Genomic DNA, 20,291 nt, shown 5'->3' with positions numbered 1-20,291 from the left:
CATACACCCTCATCCATTTTATTCATTCTTTAGGTTAGGCATATAAAATTGTATGATAACGTTTGTTGGTTGCAATATTAATTGATTTGATCATTTATTATTTTGATTCAATAAACTCTGTTATACTTTCAGGAGCAGTCGTCTGTGATTACTTGTGCATATGTATTTGATAAGACTGTATGTAGTAGCCTGTGCTCGAACTTAAAAACCTTCACTGTCACTGAATGTATAGTCATACGCAGACTAGTGACATTATGAGTGACTACTAATTATGAGACTTAGTTTTATCGTTTGGTTATTGGTCCCTGTTCGCAGGGTGGTGCCCCGTTTATATTAATAATCATTAATAATTGTTACATACATCAATAATTCTATTGATGTCAAGAATTCAGTTTCTTAAATGCTGATAACCCAAACACGCTCCTTTAGATCCCAACATAATGGTGCCCCGTGTGAGGCTACGTTATTCCAGTTTTGTTACAGTATATATGCACATTAATCCATAATTATTTTTGAATAATTAATTTTCCAAAAAAAATATTTTTTTCGAAAAATTATTTTTTTTCTTCTTTTGAATGATCCAAATTCCTGAAACTTATTTCCCAAAATAGGTAGGCTTTGATATTCAAAATCTTTTCTTATTGTAATTAAATTTTTGATTTTAAATCCAGATTTTTAATCTTAATCTTTAATTCCCTTCTCGAAATTTTATTTCGTTTCCAGGTTTAATTATTCGTTTCATTTCTTAAAACTAACAGCCAGCTGTGTAGTAGATTTGATCGTTTATTTGTAATACCTTGCTTGCTTTCTTAAATCCCTCAAAGAAGTTACACACAGCTGTCACAGGCCCAAAGTGCTAAACCACATTAGCATTTTCGCACCTCTGGCTGCAAAGCAGTAGTGATACCTCAGAGCAGCAACAGTAGAAACGTAAGTCACAGACCTAGACATTTCACTGTGCGCCTGCATGAACCGTAACACTAACAGTAATTAACATCTAACAGTAGAAATCGTAAGTCACAGAACTAGACATTTCACTGAGAACCGTAAACACTAACAGTTTCCGTTCTAACACTAGGGAATTAACAACCACTGGGAGTCGCACTCATTAGAGAGAATGAGCGACGAGAAATCCCCCATTCCTGGAGCTGTAGCTCCAGAAGACACCGCATTACGAGATGCGGTGGCTGATGTCCTCGGACTCACAGCAAAGGAAAGAGAGTACTTTGCAAAATACACTGCTGTCCTATGCGACGAGCAATTAGAGCAGCTGGTGGCTTATGTAAATAACCCAGCAGGTAACAGAGAGCGCCTGATTCAGGACGTAATCGGCGAAATACTGCTCATCTACCATCAGAAAATGCAGCTGCAAGCTGCCCGAACCCGGGCACAGAGCGACGAGCAGCAACGCGAGATCTGGACACTCCGAACAGAGGTTCAGGAGTTGTCACGTGACTGTAGAGCCCTACAGTCAGAAAATAGTAGCCTGCGCAGTGACCTCAGAGAGGTCAACCTAGAACTCTCTAAAGCATCAGAGAGTGATGACAAACTGAAAGCGCTTCAAGGTGTTCCAGCAACCCCGGTAGGTACTGCTACCCCCTATCGAGCCTTTCAGCCCAGTCATTTCTTGGTCTCGGCTCCCTCATTCCCCGAGACCCGAACCACCTTGCATTTCTTGAGAACGCGTTCCCCAACCAGGAGGAGAGAGGACCAACACCAGGTCCTAGACTGCCCAGGTGGCTTCAAAACCACCTCAGGCGACCGCAATCCTCCACGCAGTTCACGCGCGCGGCAAGAACTGACCCCATCCCCCTCAGGGAGGGAGGATGATAGTCGTTACCACCATCGCGAGTATGGAGACTCAGACGACTCGGACGGCTCAGGCCCCATCAACCTTGGAGGCCTGCGTACTCGACAGATTGTGTCTCTGGCGAAAGCCATAGAGCGCTTCAACCCCGATAATCACGACTCGAGCATCGATGACTACCTAAGGGAGATCGATCGCTGCCTCCTCGACCTATCGCGCCCCTCATCGCGCGAAAAGCTAAAGCTAGTGTGGAAAACCACAGCGCGAAGCATCCACGCTTTCATGGAAACGCTCCAGCCGAGCATCCGTGACCGCTATTCATCCCTTTGTCACGCCCTTAGGGAGGAGTACTCCCTGTACACCGACCCAGCTTCTGCCACCCTCGGCGCCTTTGCCATTTCCCAGGAAAGGCTAGAGTCTCCGAGAGACTACTTCAGGCGCTTGAGATCTGCGTACTTCCAAGGACGTAACGCCCCAGGTCTAGAAGAAGACCATGCCTTCAAGTCGCTATTCCTGCACAATCTCCACGACAACGTGAGATACGATGTTACCATGCACTGCAGAACGAGTAACCTCACCATGCCAGAGATTAGGAAGTACGCGCAACTTGCATGGAAGACACGCGGACGGCCGACAAATCGGTACGAAGACACCGCCATAGTCTTAGGCATCCAACAGTCGAGCGACTCCGACCTAGCGTCGGAAGACGACGAGAGGACTTGGCCTAGCGAGCCCTGGTCACCCCCGTGGAACAAACGACCCTGGCGGTCGAAAGACCAACGGAACCAGGGGGGTGAAAGACGCCCTAAAGGGCAACATCAGGTAACGCTGACTCGCAGCCCACCTGACTAAGCCAAGTGACCTTTCCCCCTGCTGCCAAGTCGACATGGTAGGGGGGGGGGGGGAAGAGAACTCAGCACACTTCCGGAAACAACCACTCCCATGTTCGCACCTCGTTCTTCAACCTTCTTGGGCGACCTTGTTCGCAAAGGCAATGCCCGTTATGTATATATCTATACATGTTCTTCAGTCTTACTGGGGGGTCATAACACTCTTGCTCTACCCGACTCCGGGTCAGAAACGAGCCTCATGTGTTCCCCCACCTTTTCGCATACACCTCTAGGGTGCCACAACCTTAGAGGCCCTTTCGAGCACCCAAGCTCGTAAGATCTTTCGTCAACTAAGCCTTCCTCTCCTGCTCTGTCAGCAGGAGCCACCTCCAGCTTGTTCAACGAAGCCACCGCCTTCTTTCAGCCGAGTCATCGCCCGGGCCTATCAAGTCGCCAGTGCCGTAGGTAACTGAACTTGACCTGTGCGCCGGACCTGTCTCCATCTCTAATTAGGAGGGTGGGGGGGAGGGAGATATCACCAGCCCGCCATGACACACTCCAGAGTGAAACTGTTCGCGACGTTTCCCTGAGTGCTGGCGGTAACGTGGGATATCGGCCCTCGCCACTTGAACAGCGCGAGGGGGGTGGGCTCTCTGACAACAGAAACTTAGAGAGATGCACTTCACAGGAAGTACACTCTAATCTCGCCAGTGCCGAAACCAACCGGCAGAATGGCAGCTTACTATTGACTACTAACGTTTAACTGCATGCTTCAACTCACCCTGTAGACATGCACTAACCGCTAACACATCCAACTTCAACCAGAACAGTTGCATGACCTGACAAACCATTGTGACTGTAAACTGATGCTCCACTCTCATAGAGAACCCTTTGCATGCTTTATAGACTCTACCAGAAGTAACCAGAGAAGACATAACCTCTGCCGTAGCAGTCAGATTTAACCCAGGACCTCATCCGAGAAGACTCAGCTGTCAACAGCTGGAGCAGCGAGAGACCAGCCTAGCTAGTCACACTAGCCGTGCTAAGAAATCTGTAAATCTGCTACCACTACTGTTATGCAACCCTCACAGGTACCTCTGGCCTATAGTCTTGGCAACGCAACTCCAATATCGATAGATTCTAAAACTTAGACACAGGACTCGCTCTAAATCTACCGATCAGAGAGAGATAGACGCACATATCATGTACCAATAGATCCAGAAGCGACAGACTAACTGGATTCCCTCCTATTCATAACACCACGTAGCCAACCTACGACTGCTCCGCCGACGGACTCCAGTCCTGTCTAGGAGTTGAACCAGTAACCACTGTTTGCCCCTCACCTGCTTCTTGTCTTTCTATTCTTTCCTTCTCTCTCTTTTGTTTTGTTTATTTGGGTTGTTACTTTCTTTGACACTGTGCCACAATGCTAGAATATCACAACATCATAATAGCGATTGAATTATTTGGGAATAATGTTTTGCTCACCTATGATTTGAATTGTGTATGATAGTAGATGTAGGTAGAAGTAGTTAAAGTCATCTGCCCAGATGCCACCTTAGTCATCTGCCCAGATGCCAATGAACTCTGAACTTGAACACCATGAACTTGACCACTATGAACCTTGAACTCTATGAACAATGAACACTGCCTGTTTTAACCACTGCTTTTGGTCTCAGGAACATTTGGACTGTCTCACCTCTTCAGGTTTCCCCACCACATGGATGCACATGCCAGCCCTTGGTTTGCTCTAAAGACCGAAGCCAACACCTCGCTCTTCAGAACAAAGGGGGGATGTTGGGCTCTGGCCATATGGCTTAAATATGTGCTGTGGACAAAGAGAATCAGGCCTTCACTTTGTCAAGCAAGGGTCTCATCCTGAGTTGTAGTTTGAGGAGAGCAAAGGAATGTCACACTAGGGTGTGAATTCCCCCTCCCCCCAAAAAAACTATGGTTCCTGAAGTCACCTGAATGCACCGCTGCAATCTCATTGGCCGAAGGCCAAGAGACCCCAGGACCCCTGTGGTTCAACCACTGTCCAACAAAAGTGCCTGCAGATCACACCTCCTTGCTTTTTTCCCTTCGACCTCCGTCGAACAGGGAGCACACCGCGCTCTCTTCGCCCGGACCCCCCCCCGGCCAGGCCACAGAGAGTCCAGCTTGCCCCGCCAGCGCGACGCCGGCCACGAGGGAGTCACGGCCCTTCTCCCCTCATCAAACCCTGACAAGCCATTTCGCTGGATGAAACAGCCCGCGATAACGAATCTGCTTCAGCGATCCGTTCAGTGCTTCCTGCTCCTTTTCCTTTTTGCGCACACCCCGGCAGGAAGACGTCTAGACCTCTCCTGACCGATGATTACCGGGAGACCTACGGACCACGTCGTCTCAACCGAAGTTAGGTCATCCTCCCTGAAGCGAGGATTGATCACGTCTGCGTTTCGCTCCAGAACGAGCTCACGCCACGACGGACCGAAACAGCGCCAGCTCAAACGCCGCGCTGAGAAGCCGCCCCCCCCCCTTCCTCTCGAAGAAAAAGGACAGCTTTGCCACGAACACTTCCACGTTGCAACGAAGCATCTACAAGTAAGGTTCTTGGCATTTGGGCATAGCTTAGCTTAAATTAACGTAAGTTTAATTCAGGTCATTCATTTATATGTTGATATTCCCGTGTTTTTGTGTGTTTAAGTTACGGTCGCGTGATATCGAGATATTGCGCAATCATTACGGAACAGAGAAGTTCCGCTGTATTTGTGTATCAACTATGACTGTTTGCTTGGGATTTATTTGATTTCTTTTCATTCATTGTCTTCCACTCCGGGTGGAAGTTCTCTTTTCATTAACTCGACTCGGTGAGTGAGCTGAGGTACGTGGTTTATCACGGCATAAGTTACCGGCAGTTCAAAGACGACAGCGGTATATTTATGCATGATAGAACCAGCAAGCAGGCTCCCTACCACATCGCACGCCGAAGCGTGATTCACTTCGAGTTCTCGCTCCTTTTTTCTCTTTCCTCCTCTCACGTAACACACACAGCTCCTAGCTCTACACCTGAGAAACCCCGTTGAAACGATCGCCTCACATCACGTGCTGCCCAGGCACACGTGATTACATACAGCAGCCTAACTCCCATTTTGTCCGGGTCACTCGACTCCGCCATCTTTGTAGTTTCTAGCTGTAGTTCTTGAGGCCCCTCCCCTTTGGCCAGCGTCACTCGACGCCGCCATCTTTGTAGTCTCTAGCTGTAAGACTCCTTCCTGTTCACCCACAGACCCACACACATACACATACACACACAGACATACACCCTCATCCATTTTATTCATTCTTTAGGTTAGGCATATAAAATTGTATGATAACGTTTGTTGGTTGCAATATTAATTGATTTGATCATTTATTATTTTGATTCAATAAACTCTGTTATACTTTCAGGAGCAGTCGTCTGTGATTACTTGTGCATATGTATTTGATAAGACTGTATGTAGTAGCCTGTGCTCGAACTTAAAAACCTTCACTGTCACTGAATGTATAGTCATACGCAGACTAGTGACATTATGAGTGACTACTAATTATGAGACTTAGTTTTATCGTTTGGTTATTGGTCCCTGTTCACAGGGTGGTGCCCCGTTTATATTAATAATCATTAATAATTGTTACATACATCAATAATTCTATTGATGTCAAGAATTCAGTTTCTTAAATGCTGATAACCCAAACACGCTCCTTTAGATCCCAACATATATATATATATACATATATACATATATATATATATATATATATATACATATATACATACATATATACATACATATATACATACATATATACATACATACATATATATGTATATGTATATGTGGTGTGTGAAGGAGAGGTACTGCAGGTCCTTCCTTCCTGCTGCTGTCAGTCAGGCTGCACAACCAGCTGTGCTCCCAGTAGACCACACAACACTAACAACACTAACAAATCTGTGCAATAATTACACTGTGCAATAAAATAAATGAAATACTCTGTATATATAATATTTTTAGTTATATTTATTTATTGTGGGTTTTTGAACTTTTTGACTTGGTTGATACTCTTACTGTTTAGTACCTATTTATAATACTTGCTGCTCTTCTTTTCTACCATGTATCTTGGTGCACTGTCCACTTTGCTGCTGTGATCCTGTACATTTCCCAACTGCGGGACTAATAAAGGATTATCTTATCTCATCTTACCATAACAGGAGCATCTTGGAGTAAAGCATCTTGCCCAAGGACACATTGACATGGACTAGCGGAGCCAGGGATCAAACCCCCGATCCTCTGATTGAAGGATGGCCATATTACGATAACGTTACTTTGTTCATTAGAACCAAGGGAGCTTACATTTCTACTGTTCTCATCAAGAAGAGGAAAGGAGCTTGAAATGTGAGGGTGGAGTTATTTTTGGATTCTCAAAGAATAAGTCAACTTTTCATTGTGAAGAAGAGAACATAGGCGTATCCCCACATACATGAACTGATTTGGATATGACTCACGCATTTTGGATATGCGTCACATGCTGTGTGTTGCCTTGAGGTGTCAGCAAATATCAGCAGCAACAGGCTGGACCCTCAGCAGCAGCTGTGCTTTTACTTAGAACATAAAAAATGTTAAACTCAACAATACTTACCATCAAGTTCTTGAACCTCGATACCAGCTTTCTTGACAGAGCGATGTAACTCTTAGAATGAAAATGAAAAATCCAGTTGTGGATACAGGTTAATAAAACTACAAAGTCAAATTACAGGTACAGTTCATCTGCAAAGTCACAAAAAAAGGACATGATGATTTCTGCATTCTCACCAATATCTACAATAGTGAATTTCACTTAATGCAAACACACAAGTTAAGATGGATTCTGCACAAGAGGACATTAAATAGTTTAGATTCATCATAGTCTTCATGAAGCTGAGCTTACTGTCAGTGGTGAACTTGAAGACTGATTTACTGCTTGCATCCCCGACAAAGACGCTACCATCCCTGGTTTCAACTATGTCGTGAGGCATTTTAAACTCCTGCAAATGAAAGACAATACAGCAAAGTTTAGGCAACAAAAATTATCACCTTTCCAAAAACCCAGTGGTCTGGGTAGAGTACATGTCTGTTCAGAAGGCAGACATGAAGTTCAGACTGGAGGTAACCCTCAGCTTACTGGATAGCTCGGTCCGATTTCCCCTCTGTTTGCATTAGGAATCTCTAATTCATACAGTATATCAATATTTGGAACTGTTTGGATTGTTATTATTCTGTTTTAAATGTATTTAGATGTCAGAAATTGCAACACCTAGAGCAAACAGACTTTGCAGGCGCTTCCAAAGTCTCCTCTGCTACTCATGCAACAAAACAAGCGACCTGATGAATAAACCTGACACCCACTAGGTGTCACCTACAGGATGGAACTGGCAACATCCAGGACAGGAGATACAAAATGACAGGAGAGTAATTCACAGAAAGGTGTTATTGTGGCAAAGTCCACAAAGACCTCAGAGGCTCAAGATACAACAAAACAGGTCGAGTTGTGGAACATTGGTGACCCAAGTGCTGGTCACAGACTGAACATCCTGTGAACTCCAGTCAGGAAGCATCTCACCTCTGCTGCAGGTCACCCTCTCTCTTTCCCCCTTTTCTTCGGCTGTACTGTAATAAAGGCAGAAGCCCAAAAATATTGACAAAACAAATTTAAAAAAAGAAGAAAGAAAAAGAAAAGGTGAGCAGTTTGGTAAATGGACTGTACTTGTATTTCTCTTTTCTAGTCTTCTGACCACTCAAAGCACTTTAACACTACATGTCATTATGTCATCAAAGCGCCGATCCTCTGATGGAAGGACGACCCTGCTCTACCACTGAGCCACAATCCTTCTTTTGTAAATAATCCTACAGCTTCTCCAGGCCTCTTCTCGGCCAACACAAATCTGGCACTATCTAGTTTGAAGCCAGATGTGGAGGAGTTCCTGTGGATCCAATGCTGTTAAGCAGACTGAAGAAAGGCTGAAGAAGACAAAAAAATCCGCAGCAGCAGTGGAGGAACGCAAGTGCCAAGAATAGGCAAGAAATGGTCCAGGCAGAACTTTGTAACCGCAAGGAAGTGAGGTGGATGCAGGAAACTAACTGCAAACTCTGTGGTGAAAAGGGAACACTGGCACACATACTGTCAGAATGCAAAACAGCTATAGCTTAAGGACTGTACAGGTGATGCCATTAGGTGCCTCTGTCTAGAGCGGAACAGGTGCAAGAAGAGCCCAGAAGCCTTGAAGTTCCTTAGTTCAGGAGGGCAAGGACAAGGGATGGCAGGCATGGTTGTTCCCCGTGGAGATCGGTTGCAGGGCCTTCCCGGCCAAATTAGCAAGGCGGTTGGTGTCATCTCTGGGTTTGGACGAAAGGAGCAAGAAACAACCAGCTCACAAGGTGGGGGAGGAGGCAGAACCAGCCTCTTGCTGGTTATGGGGTAGGAGAGAGGAGGGAAGGTGGAAGCCAGGAGCAGATGGGCAGTCACTTGGCAACCACTGCCGGCCAATCAACTATGAGAGTGTTGTAGTTAAGGGTTGAAACATCTGGTCCTGCCCGAAGGCTACGGTTACCTCACGAGGTAACCAAAGTCTTAAGCAGTCAGTGAAGATGTCATTGCAGTGAGTAATAATAATGGGAATTAGTGTGCGCAAACATCCAGTAAATGGCGTCACATTTGCATAGGTCGAGCAATAAACATGTATCGACTAAACTATGCTGAATATTTTGTGCTTCTGGCTGTTCCCATCCCACCCTATACGACTGCATACTGTAATGGTGGACTGTTTAAGGAACTAGCACAAAATATTCTTGATATTGTTACAGAAAATCACCATTTCTAGTTTTATGGAGATATTACTACATATACTCAAGTACGAGATGGTGTTGCTCTGACAGATTATGATAATTTGATCCTAGATGAAAACACTGGAGAAAACCTGTGCACTGTGCACACTAGAAATGTCTGGAATGAAGAGAAAATCCACTGTTGTACATATAGATTTAGGCAATTATGGTAATGCATACGGTGTGCAGAAAACCTTACGCTTTGTATAGATGATAGAAATAATGGGAGAGCAGCTAATGCTTACAATAGTTTGTTATATTCTATGATAGGGACACCTTTTGTTGAAGTAAGGTAAGTAATTTCTTTGTACAAGAGTTTGGTTCTTCCATCTGATTCCTTTCCAACAACCACTGTATTGTTATGTGCTATTGAGTGGAAACCAATGGGACCAGTTCACCTATGCAGGTAAAGACACTGAAAATGTGTCCAAGTTGGTAACTAGGATAAAGAAAGAAAGAGGAAAATACAGCTATACACAGTTGATAAGTTGTAGTGCAACTTTGATAATATGTCAGTGAATGAGACGGACAACTCCAAAACATAATGCCTCTGGCCACAGCTATAGCCGGCACCGAGACATCAACAGAGGTAAAGCCAGTTAGATAAAGCAATGAATGAGCATGTTAAAGGTACTGCTACACTACTGTACCAATACATGTTATGCCCTTATATGTTTATTTGTTTCATAAGATATTAGAGTCCGGTGTTATCCTATAGTAACAGAGGCATCACACTTTAACTGTTGTGTAAGCTGTTTACAAATATATAGAATGCAATGGTTATGGTATGTTCTGTGATAGAACATACAAATGGACATTTAAGGTCAATGGTAATACAGCTAAAGGTCGTTTTTGGTTGCAGAAAAGAGGTGATTTACAAACTAAAGTTTGTATGTAATGGAGAAAATGCCAACTGCTTTAAATATGTGGGTTCTGGTCATAATGAATAATCAGGGCTTATCTAAGATTGCCATTGAGGAGCTGTCTAAGCAGGCCTCTAGAGCTACCTTTGCCCTCATTAGTACATTTGATTTATCTGTATAAACGAGTTAGATCTTTCTGATTTCTGGTTCGTTATACTATATGCATGGGAAGTACAGTATAAGTGGTACACCCTAAAAGTTCATGACAACCTGAAAACAATGGTATGGGGAGCTTCCTAGGTGGTAAATGAAGTAGGACAGTAGAACTGTCTACATGCTCAATGGCACCCTTTTTCTTAGAAATGAGAAAATGTCCTGCCTTAGGGCCAGAGACCTCCGTTTTAAATCATACACAGCCTTCACCAGTAGTTCAGTATAGTATCGATAGAGAAACGAGCAGAGCGTGTATGTGTGTGTGCCATTACCTTTTTCTCTGGGTTGAAGGTATCCAAAATATCCATGGTTGAATAATCTATCACAAAACCTCTGAGTGGAGTTGAGCGATATGGAGATTCCCCATTTACTGCAAAGATAAAGCCATCTTCATGCGCGCGCATACACACACACACACACACACACACACACACACAAAATTGTAAGGCACTTGCGATTACACAATATAAAGGGAATCCTTGACTTAAAAACATTTACCGTACTAAAGCTGTAGTGCGGGACTTTCACATTTAAATGAATGTCCGGTATATTCAAGCCCTCACCAAACAAGTTAAGACAATGCTGATAAGCCCACCGCTGCCAGGGAAAGATATCTTCAGTGAATATCTAGCTGGTATGACAAACAGGGATCACGCTATACACCAGGGGTGGGCAAACTTTTTGGCTCGGGGGCCACATTGAGTTTTAAAATTTGACAGACGGGCCGGGCAAGTAGCAGATGAATGGAGTGTTTGTGTGAACTAATATAAATTACAAGTAAAAGCCATGACCTAAAAAGTAACTTGCATTTAATTTCAGTGGGAACAGTGGTCACCATTTTTAACCAGTGCGTCAATGTTTGGTTGTGGCAATTCTCAGAACAGATCTGAGGTGTTCATCAGTTAACTGGGATCTTACACGGTATTTTTTTATTGCATAAATGCATATTGTATCATGCACTTACTTAATAAGCAGTCATTTTTGACACAGAGTTTTTAGTGTACAGGTTAATGACTGTGGTCTTTTTAGCAGTTTGATTCTTTGAAGGGATCATACAAATATTTAACTGTCACATGTAACATGATCAGAGCTCTGCTGTGTAAAGTCTTTCCTTGTCTCTCCCTCCTGTGTCACGGTGTGGGTACATCTCACTGGCGTCAGGAAACACCAGTGAGAATCACTGGTCTGCAGGATGGTGACGAGCGGTGAACAGCTGTTTGTGTGGCGTGTCTTCCGTCTCTTCCCGTTTCCTTCGCCTACATTCCCCTGGGTCCTAAGCCCCTCCCTGTACAGCTTCTTATCACCCTCTTTGCACCAACGTACATTTATAACAAATACCACGAATATTACGGTAATCACTGTTGCATATGTGTCAAACTCTATCGGTGCATCTCCGGTCTGTCTTTGTTCATCCTGCATCGCTCTGTTCTGTTCTTTAATGTAACGGGCCTGGAGCGACGGAGCCTCTCCCAGCTGTTAGCAGACAGTTGTGCTCGCGAGCAGGCTCGCGAGCTGTGCCCAGCATGCAGTTCGGCGGTGAAATTTTATAAATGTACAATTATTAGTTACAAATTGTTTATGTGTCACAGACTGTTGTGTGCTGTGGTGTTTTTCTCTGTTAAAGAGCGTTAGTTGTGGGTTGGTAATTGTTGCGTTATAAAGTTATGACCATGACTAGAGTTCCCTCTCAATACATATAAGACAACTACCGCTGACTTCAACAAAGAATACATTTAGCAGTTGTTTCTGCTATGCACCGGTATAATGGTGTGTGAAGAATTCATATCATACCGGAAATAAAAAACCGGTATACTGCCCAGCCCCAGTCTTTATTATAGTTTGGGCAATTTTGTAACAATATCTGACGGGCCGGATTAAAAGGCCCAACGGGCCGTATCTGGCCCGCAGGCCGTAGTTTGCCCATGCCTGCTATACAACAATGCATCCAAGTATTTCAATCATTGCTGCCTGAATTTTTCCTCAAAACAAATCTAGACCAAACTTTACATACTTGTCTGTACGATTCAAAGTGAGTCACGTTTGCCTAGATTACACCAACTGTGATCTGTCGCTACAAGAGTTGTTACCTAAACAATGCAACATTGACTTTAAACAGACAATGCTAGCAAATTAAAAAGTACCGTTAGCCAGTATTTAGCCAGGGTTTTGGGCTCCCATTCATTAATATCAAACTCTCTCTCAAGTCCAACACACATTTGAAACCATTGCAAGTCAGAGTTGATTCACAAACCTTCAAAACAAGCACACCAGCACGTTAACTTTAGCAACTGAATCAAACATGCTAACCAATTTACCGTTATTCAACTGTTTGAAACCATTTGGGAAGAAAGCAATGTTGTGTAGGGTCATCCAACCTGCATGTGCAACCATACGACGTGCCCAACATAACCAAAATGCTTTCATCCATAAACAACCCCATGAATGTTGATATGATCCTGAACATAACTGAAATAAAAGGTGTCCAAGAAAGGATTCTGGGGTGGACACTAGAGATAAAAAACAACAACCTTTTATTCAGAGTAAAGAAAGTAAGAGAAAGAAAGCACTGGCCAGAGGAAGCACACTCATTGAGACAGGGGAGAAGAGGCGCGCTCCCTGGAGACGTCATGTGTCAACAGTGTTTGTGTAATTACTCTCATTGCCAAAGGGTGACACAAAAGGTCCGCACTCCAGCTTTAAAGGCGTATTCTCGCATTTCTAGCTACGATATCCCAACTTTTACCCATAAGTATTGGCTCCAAAAACACTGGATCCTACATTTCCCATTATGCAATTCATAATATGCCTGTGTTACACCTTTCTGTTTGTGTCCAGTGATGATGTCATTGTGACTCTTTTAAACCCCTGGAAGACAATAGACAACCTTTCACAGTCCAAGAAGTCCGAACCATGAATTTAAATAGCGCCCTTTCATTTTTCATTATGACTAAAGGGAATTGAAAAGGAAAATAATGCAAGATACTATTTGTGATGAATGTCCCTGGTCAGCTTAATCAGTGAACTCACCTCCAGCAGGGCTGTAGCTGATGGCAAACACCTTCCCTCCAAACTCCTCTTTCTTTATTTCCTTGACAAACTCTCCAGTTTGGGCTATAAAGCACTGGATACGCCCGTTCTCCCTGTCAGCCACACAAACTTCTTGTCTGTCAGGAAGGAACACCAGGCTGTGGGGGACCCGGAACGGTATGCGCATTTTCCTTTCTGATGAGCCTTTAGTCAGAAAAAGAAGACAATCATAATTTATGGTAGCAATACATGTAAGAGGGTGGCTCGGGGAGATCTTTCTTGGGCAATAGTGCAACTTCAACACAAAGCAATGTTATTCCATAAAAAGAGACGATGAAATCCCCTTTCCTTTGTGTGCGTATTACCGTCTCTCTATGCGTGTCAAACTGCTCTAGTTAGGTCATCGCCTGTTTGCCAGCAGTCAAAGGTTCACTTCAAAGTGACTCTGCAGTTTCATCGGCTTTGCATGGAGTTTAAGCTGAGGTGCAACTGTCATACATTACATTACATTACAGCCATTTAGCAGACGACTGCAACATTATCTATCACATTTCTACACCGTAGGCACAACTACGGGAGCAATTTTGGGGTTAAGTGTCTTGCTCAAGGACACATCGACATGCGACGGAGCCGGGGATTGAACCGCCGACCCCTCTGATTGAAAGACGGCCCTGCTATCCACTTAGCCACAGTCCCCCATACAACTTCCTTTCAGACAGAAACAGTAGCTTCTATTCTAAAAACTAAATTCATTTTGTTAACACAAGACTGAAAAGGGCCTTTGTCCAACAAGACCTGCTTCAAAACATTCAAGCGGCTTTGTGTGTTTGTAGAGTCAGATTGTTACCTGCACCCCACTGAGACAGGTATTTGCCCTCAGCTGAGAACTTCAGGATCCTGGCATTGCAGTAGCCATCAGACACAAAGACGTTCCCAGTCTCAGAGTCTACAGCCACATCAGTGGGCTGGCAAAAGTGGTTGTTGTCACTTCCTGGCGTGAAAGCCTCTCCAAGTGCCAGCAGCGCTGTGTCTCTGCCGTCGCTGCTCACTTTGAACACCTGGTGAGTGACAGAAGGGCCTCTTCATTGGTGCTGCTTCATTATGTCTTGTGAGTATTGAATCTCTTCTGAATACATTAACTTCAGACCTACTGTTTACAAATGACATTGTAATGGTGTATAACAATTATTTACAAATTATTTACAAAAAACAATAATGTGTGAACAATTAGGTCACCATCTGGTCATTATTATGAATTGTTGAAGAAATATATTTCTCGACGTGGATTAGGACATCTGTCATTACCTTTTACTTTCATGTTGTAACTATATCAGCACTGTCAATCTGTTTCAATGGTTATTAAACACACTCAGTTCAGATGCACATTACCTGATGAAGAGCCACATCAGTGACCCAGTAATTATCATTCTTGTCTGTTGTTATTCCATGAGGCAAAAAAAACCTGCAACATCAGAGATATGAATCATTACCAGACAGTTTTCACTCTGGTTGTGATACAGGATGTACAACAGTACAAAACATGGCTGGTTGTCTCTGTTCATGGTTGGCACTTGCATTGATAAAAAAGAAAACTAAAGCACACTATAACTTACATATCTCTGCCCGATGCCTTCAGAATGTTGCCTTTGGCTGGGTCCACAACCAAAATAGTGGACTGCTGAATAGGTCCTTGGGACCTCTGCTGGTATCTGGCCTGGCTGTTAAAAGAGCTGGAAAGACATTTAGTTTGTAGCTCCACAGAGAAAGATTTTTACATGTCAATTTGAACTTCTTTTGGTTTGCTGTTCCTTCACTACACCCAGCTGTCATCCATGCAATATTAGCTCCATTGATAGGACCTTTCTGTATGTAGTGTCTGCCAGAGATGGATTACATGTCATCTGATGGACAACCCATTATCGACTTCAGAACATTCAACGGAGAATTGTTGTACTTCCTACAATAAAAGGTCTTGTTTGATACTTAAGATGTTCATCTATATTTGCAACACGCAATCAGACAGATTTAGTGGGGGAAAGAAAACAAGTTTTATTTTCAAACCGTGGATAGAAGGCTGCCTATAGGTCTTGCTCTATCGCTGTCTCTCACACATACATTTACTCAAATTTACTTTAACATGAACAGTTACAAATCAAAAGTTTATTGAGATTATGGGTCTCGAAATTTGGTGAACACACGTCTTTCACTCGTTTGGCTGTCGTCTGTTCTCATGCTAGCAGCTCTGCCGGGTGGCTGGACGTCCATGTCGTACTGGAGAGCAGTATTTATTTTGTGCGTTTACAGTTTTTTGTGAACTACACAATAGTTGTGAAGAATAAAATAAGCATAGATAAGAAAAGGAATGTCCTTCGTTTTCCATTCCATTATGTTTAAAACATGTATGATGATGTTTCTGTTTCAAGGACTGATAGAATCAGTTTATTAACCAAAAATGAAAATATGATAAGTGAAGCGACATACCTTGCCCCCCAGTGGTGGTCCCCTCTGTGGAAAATGACCAAGTTAGCATCTGAGTCGAGGGCAAGTCCTGACACCTGACCCAACTGGAGAGAACTTTGAGGCCACGCTGAGACTTGCTCCAAATGGTAGTCTACACACACACACACACACACACACACACACACACACACACACACACACACACACACACACACACACACACACACACACACACACACACACACACACACACACACACACACACAGGTTGAGGTATTGTTAACGTGGCGTCAAAGGTGATCGCTGGCATTCTGTAACTGTTAATAAAAGAGGCTCCAGTGTGCTTTGTTTTAGTGTTTACTACTGTATCTCTGGCTCAGGTTAAACCCTGAGGTGAGCATGGATAAGCACACACAAACACAATGGTGCAAAAAGTTAACCTGAATAAATATATATGACAAAAAATGGCTTACTGCCAGATTGCATATACAGCTTTACACCTAGAAAATTCAAAATGCATCTGTACAAAATTAAAATAACAGAATTCTAAATAGTTTACACATGAGGTCTAACGGACGGATTGTGCTTGAAAAAAATTAACTTGTACAGAATAAACTGCCACATTGGAAAGCTGTGTGAAAAGCTAGCTGTCATAGAGGGACGGGACACGATAATCCTTTCACATCTGGTGCTCTCGGCACACATCTTCAAATATTCTCTTGGAATTCATAGTTTTACACACTCGGTGTCAAAGTGCCAGAAATAGCATCTGCATCTGTGAAGACCTTTGAATAATGTGTGAAGTTAACTGTCTAATGCTTAGCAGTTCCTCCCGTGTGAATTTGAACAGATGTGAATTAAAAATGATGGAACATATAAAAACAGGAAAAGTATTTGAGAGCTCAGAACTGTGGCAGCGATCCGCGGCGCCATCTTCAAAATTGCTGTTTACCCGCAGACTCTAGCAGTTTGACAGAGCTGGACAAGTTTTTCCCAGGAGGATGGGGACAGGACTACTTGTATAGATGGTAAACAGACTTGTACTTGTACGGCGCCTTTCTAATCTTCTCATCTCAAAGCGCTTTAACACCCATTCATACATAGATGGCATGGGCTATGCAAGGTGCAAACTACCCATCAGGGAATGTGAATGCACCATCTAACCCAGGGGTGGGCAAACTTTTTGGCTCGGGGGCCACATTGAGTTTTAAAATTTGACAGACGGGCCGGGCCAGTCTGTGCCCAGCATGCAGTTCGGCGGTGAAATTTTATAAATGTACAATTATTAGTTACAAATTGTTTATGTGTCACAGACTGTTGTGTGCTGTGGTGTTTTTCTCTGTTAAAGAGCGTTAGTTGTGGGTTGGTAATTGTTGTGTTATAAAGTTATGACCATGACTAGAGTTCCCTCTCAATACATATAAGACAACTAGCGCTGACTTCAACAAAGAATACATTTAGCAGTTGTTTCGGCTATGCACCGGTATAATGGTGTGTGAAGAATTCATATCATACCGGAAATAAAAAAACGGTATACTGCCCAGCCCCAGTCTTTATTATAGTTTGGGCAATTTTGTAACAATATCTGACGGGCCGGATTAAAAGGCCCAACGGACCGTATCCGGCCCGCGGGCCGTAGTTTGCCCATGCCTGATCTAACCAGTGGCGGCTGGTCAATAGAGGGCAATGGGGCATGGCCCCACCTTGAGCCACACAAAACAAAAAATTATAATAATAATTAATTATACAAATTGTCAATATTTGTGTTTTTGAACTGTGGAATGTACCCAGTAATGTGTGTAAAATGTGATTGTGGTGGCGGGCGTGGGTGGCTCAGCTGTGGAGGGGGCGGAGTGTGGGAGTGGTTCGGGGAACGGTGCCGGGAAGGGACTTAATTAGGCGCAGCTGAAACTGATCCTGATTGTCTCACTCGCAGCTGTATTTAATCCCACAGTAGTGACGAAGGCGAGGAGGGCAGCTCGGGACGAACACAGAGTTATGCTGAGACGGACAGCACGGAAAACTCCCGCGGCGTGTGCTCGGAGGCAAGGCAAGAGAGCACAAGGCCGAGCCCAGTTAGGGTGTAGGACAATAAAAACCATTTGAACCAGTCATTCCACAGTGTGCTGGCGTCATTGTGCTCCCCAGACCCACCGGGTAGCAGAGAACCTGCTACAGTGATATCTGCGCAAAATATATGCTTTTCCTGCTCGTGCTCTCCGCCTGTGTGCACGACACTCTGAGAACGCGCAGCTAGGGGGGCCTAATCGTTTTGGCCCAAAAGAGGCGGGTCTATGAAGCAGTTTAGCCAATTGCTGATTAAAGATATAAATGAGTGACATACAATTTAGCCAATCAGCGCCCTCGAATAGATTTAGAGTGGGGCCAAAACGATCTGGCCCCCCTCGCTGCGCATTCTCGTCAGGAGAAGTCTCTACAGGCGAGCACTCCTCCTCCAAGACCCGTTTGAGAGGAGAACTTTGGCGGAGATTCTGCAGCCAAAGAGCTGATATCAGATCAGCCTGACCTCACAATCAGACAGCAGACTGCGAAGCAGTACATGCGAAGCTTCTGTACTAGCTGTAAACCAGACAGCTTTGGCTAGCTGGATGACGTCATGCTAATAATTTATTTAGCTTTTTAAAACAACGGGGACAGATCCAGCACGGACAGTTCGGGAGTGAGGGATGAGGAGGTAAGGAAACATGAGAACACCAGGGTAGGGAGTGAGGGATGAGGAGGGAAGGAAACAAGAGAACACCAGGGTAGGGAGTGAGGGATGAGGAGGTAAGGAAACATGAGAACACCAGGGTAGGGAGTGAGGGATGAGGAGGTAAGAAAACATGAGAACACCAGGGTAGGGAGTGAGGGATGAGGAGGTAAGAAAACATGAGAACACCAGGGTAGGGAGTGAGGGATGAGGAGGTAAGGAAATATGAGAACACCAGGGTAGGGAGTGAGGGATGAGGAGGTAAGGAGACATGAGAACACCAGGGTAGGGAGTGAGGGATGAGGAGGTAAGGAAACATGAGAACACCAGGGTAGGGAGTGAGGGATGAGGAGGTAAGGAGACATGAGAACACCAGGGTAGGGAGTGAGGGATGAGGAGGTAAGGAAACATGAGAACACCAGGGTAGGGAGTGAGGGATGAGGAGGTAAGGAAACATGAGAACACCAGGGTAGGGATTGAGGGATGAGGAGGTAAGGAAACATGAGAACACCAGGGTAGGGAGTGAGGGATGAGGAGGTAAGGAAACATGAGAACACCAGGACACACATGGAGAACTCTGTCAAGCTACATATTATGCAAAGTGAACATATTTTCTTCTACACAGTTGTCCTCAGTCTCATCTGCTTAACTTGGTCATGGAGGCATCAACATGTAATAGAGATGTTAAATTAACAGTGAAAACTCATCATAGCTTAATTTAACATCAGTATTCATAATTACACTTCATGTTTACTTCTCCTGATCTTTACCTCCTATAACAAGGTCCATAGGACATCTCAATAAATAAACATGTTATATTATATTATATTATATTATATTATATTATAAAAGTGTTATTTACTGCTTTTTTTCGTGTTGGAATAAATGTTAAATGTTTAACTGCCAAGTAGTAATGCGTGTTTGATACTCAAATCTTTTTGCATTAAATCATACTGGGATGTTTGCTGAAATTGATAGGATGGCCCTACCTAGAACATGTTCCACCAGCCGCCACTGCATCTAACCATTCATACCTATACCATACACACAGGCACAGCCTATGGGAGCAATTTGGGGTTCAGTAGCTTGCCAGAACTGGAGTGTCCAGATGTACACAGCTGATAAAAGCTATCCATGTGTGCAGGTCTGAACATGCACACTAACACACTGTAAGGACTACTGTATCCAAGAGGACAGTTTTCTCCGCTAACTCTGTTGTCTGCATACAATATCCTTGTGCCTCACTTTTCCCGCTTAGTTTGTTAAATCTTTCAACAAACATCAGTCCCGATAACTGCCAGATATTCATTCTTTTTTTCAGTCGATTTACATAATGCCACTATTGTGCTTTTAATGAAAGAAACACAAAATATATTAGCTTCCATATATTAAATGCTGGGGGTGATTATAACAGTCTGGGATATAACACTGATTAGCAACAACATTGATTTTAGTGCATTGCTATTTTCCAACAATATAATGTTATATTATTTTGGTATTTAA

General features: G+C 43.8%; 1 protein-coding gene across 1 annotated transcript in view; it reads right to left on the bottom strand.

The window, feature by feature from the left end:
• The window catches only part of pam (peptidylglycine alpha-amidating monooxygenase), a 96,502-nt gene that overhangs the window by 13,110 nt on the left and 63,101 nt on the right, over nucleotides 1-20,291 (bottom strand). Inside the window, exons 16-23 of the mRNA XM_079289821.1 lie at nucleotides 16,100-16,229; nucleotides 15,232-15,348; nucleotides 15,008-15,080; nucleotides 14,466-14,676; nucleotides 13,619-13,822; nucleotides 10,864-10,979; nucleotides 7,582-7,678; nucleotides 7,294-7,344 (exon numbers count right to left, since the gene is read on the bottom strand). Coding sequence (XP_079145947.1) covers nucleotides 7,294-7,344; nucleotides 7,582-7,678; nucleotides 10,864-10,979; nucleotides 13,619-13,822; nucleotides 14,466-14,676; nucleotides 15,008-15,080; nucleotides 15,232-15,348; nucleotides 16,100-16,229 — 999 coding nt within the window. The remainder of the gene's footprint in view (nucleotides 1-7,293; nucleotides 7,345-7,581; nucleotides 7,679-10,863; nucleotides 10,980-13,618; nucleotides 13,823-14,465; nucleotides 14,677-15,007; nucleotides 15,081-15,231; nucleotides 15,349-16,099; nucleotides 16,230-20,291) is intronic.

The sequence above is a fragment of the Melanostigma gelatinosum genome (assembly GCF_949748355.1).
Source record: "Melanostigma gelatinosum genome assembly, chromosome: 18".
Taxonomy (NCBI): domain Eukaryota; kingdom Metazoa; phylum Chordata; class Actinopteri; order Perciformes; family Zoarcidae; genus Melanostigma; species Melanostigma gelatinosum.
This window is presented reverse-complemented; position numbering and strand designations above follow the sequence as displayed.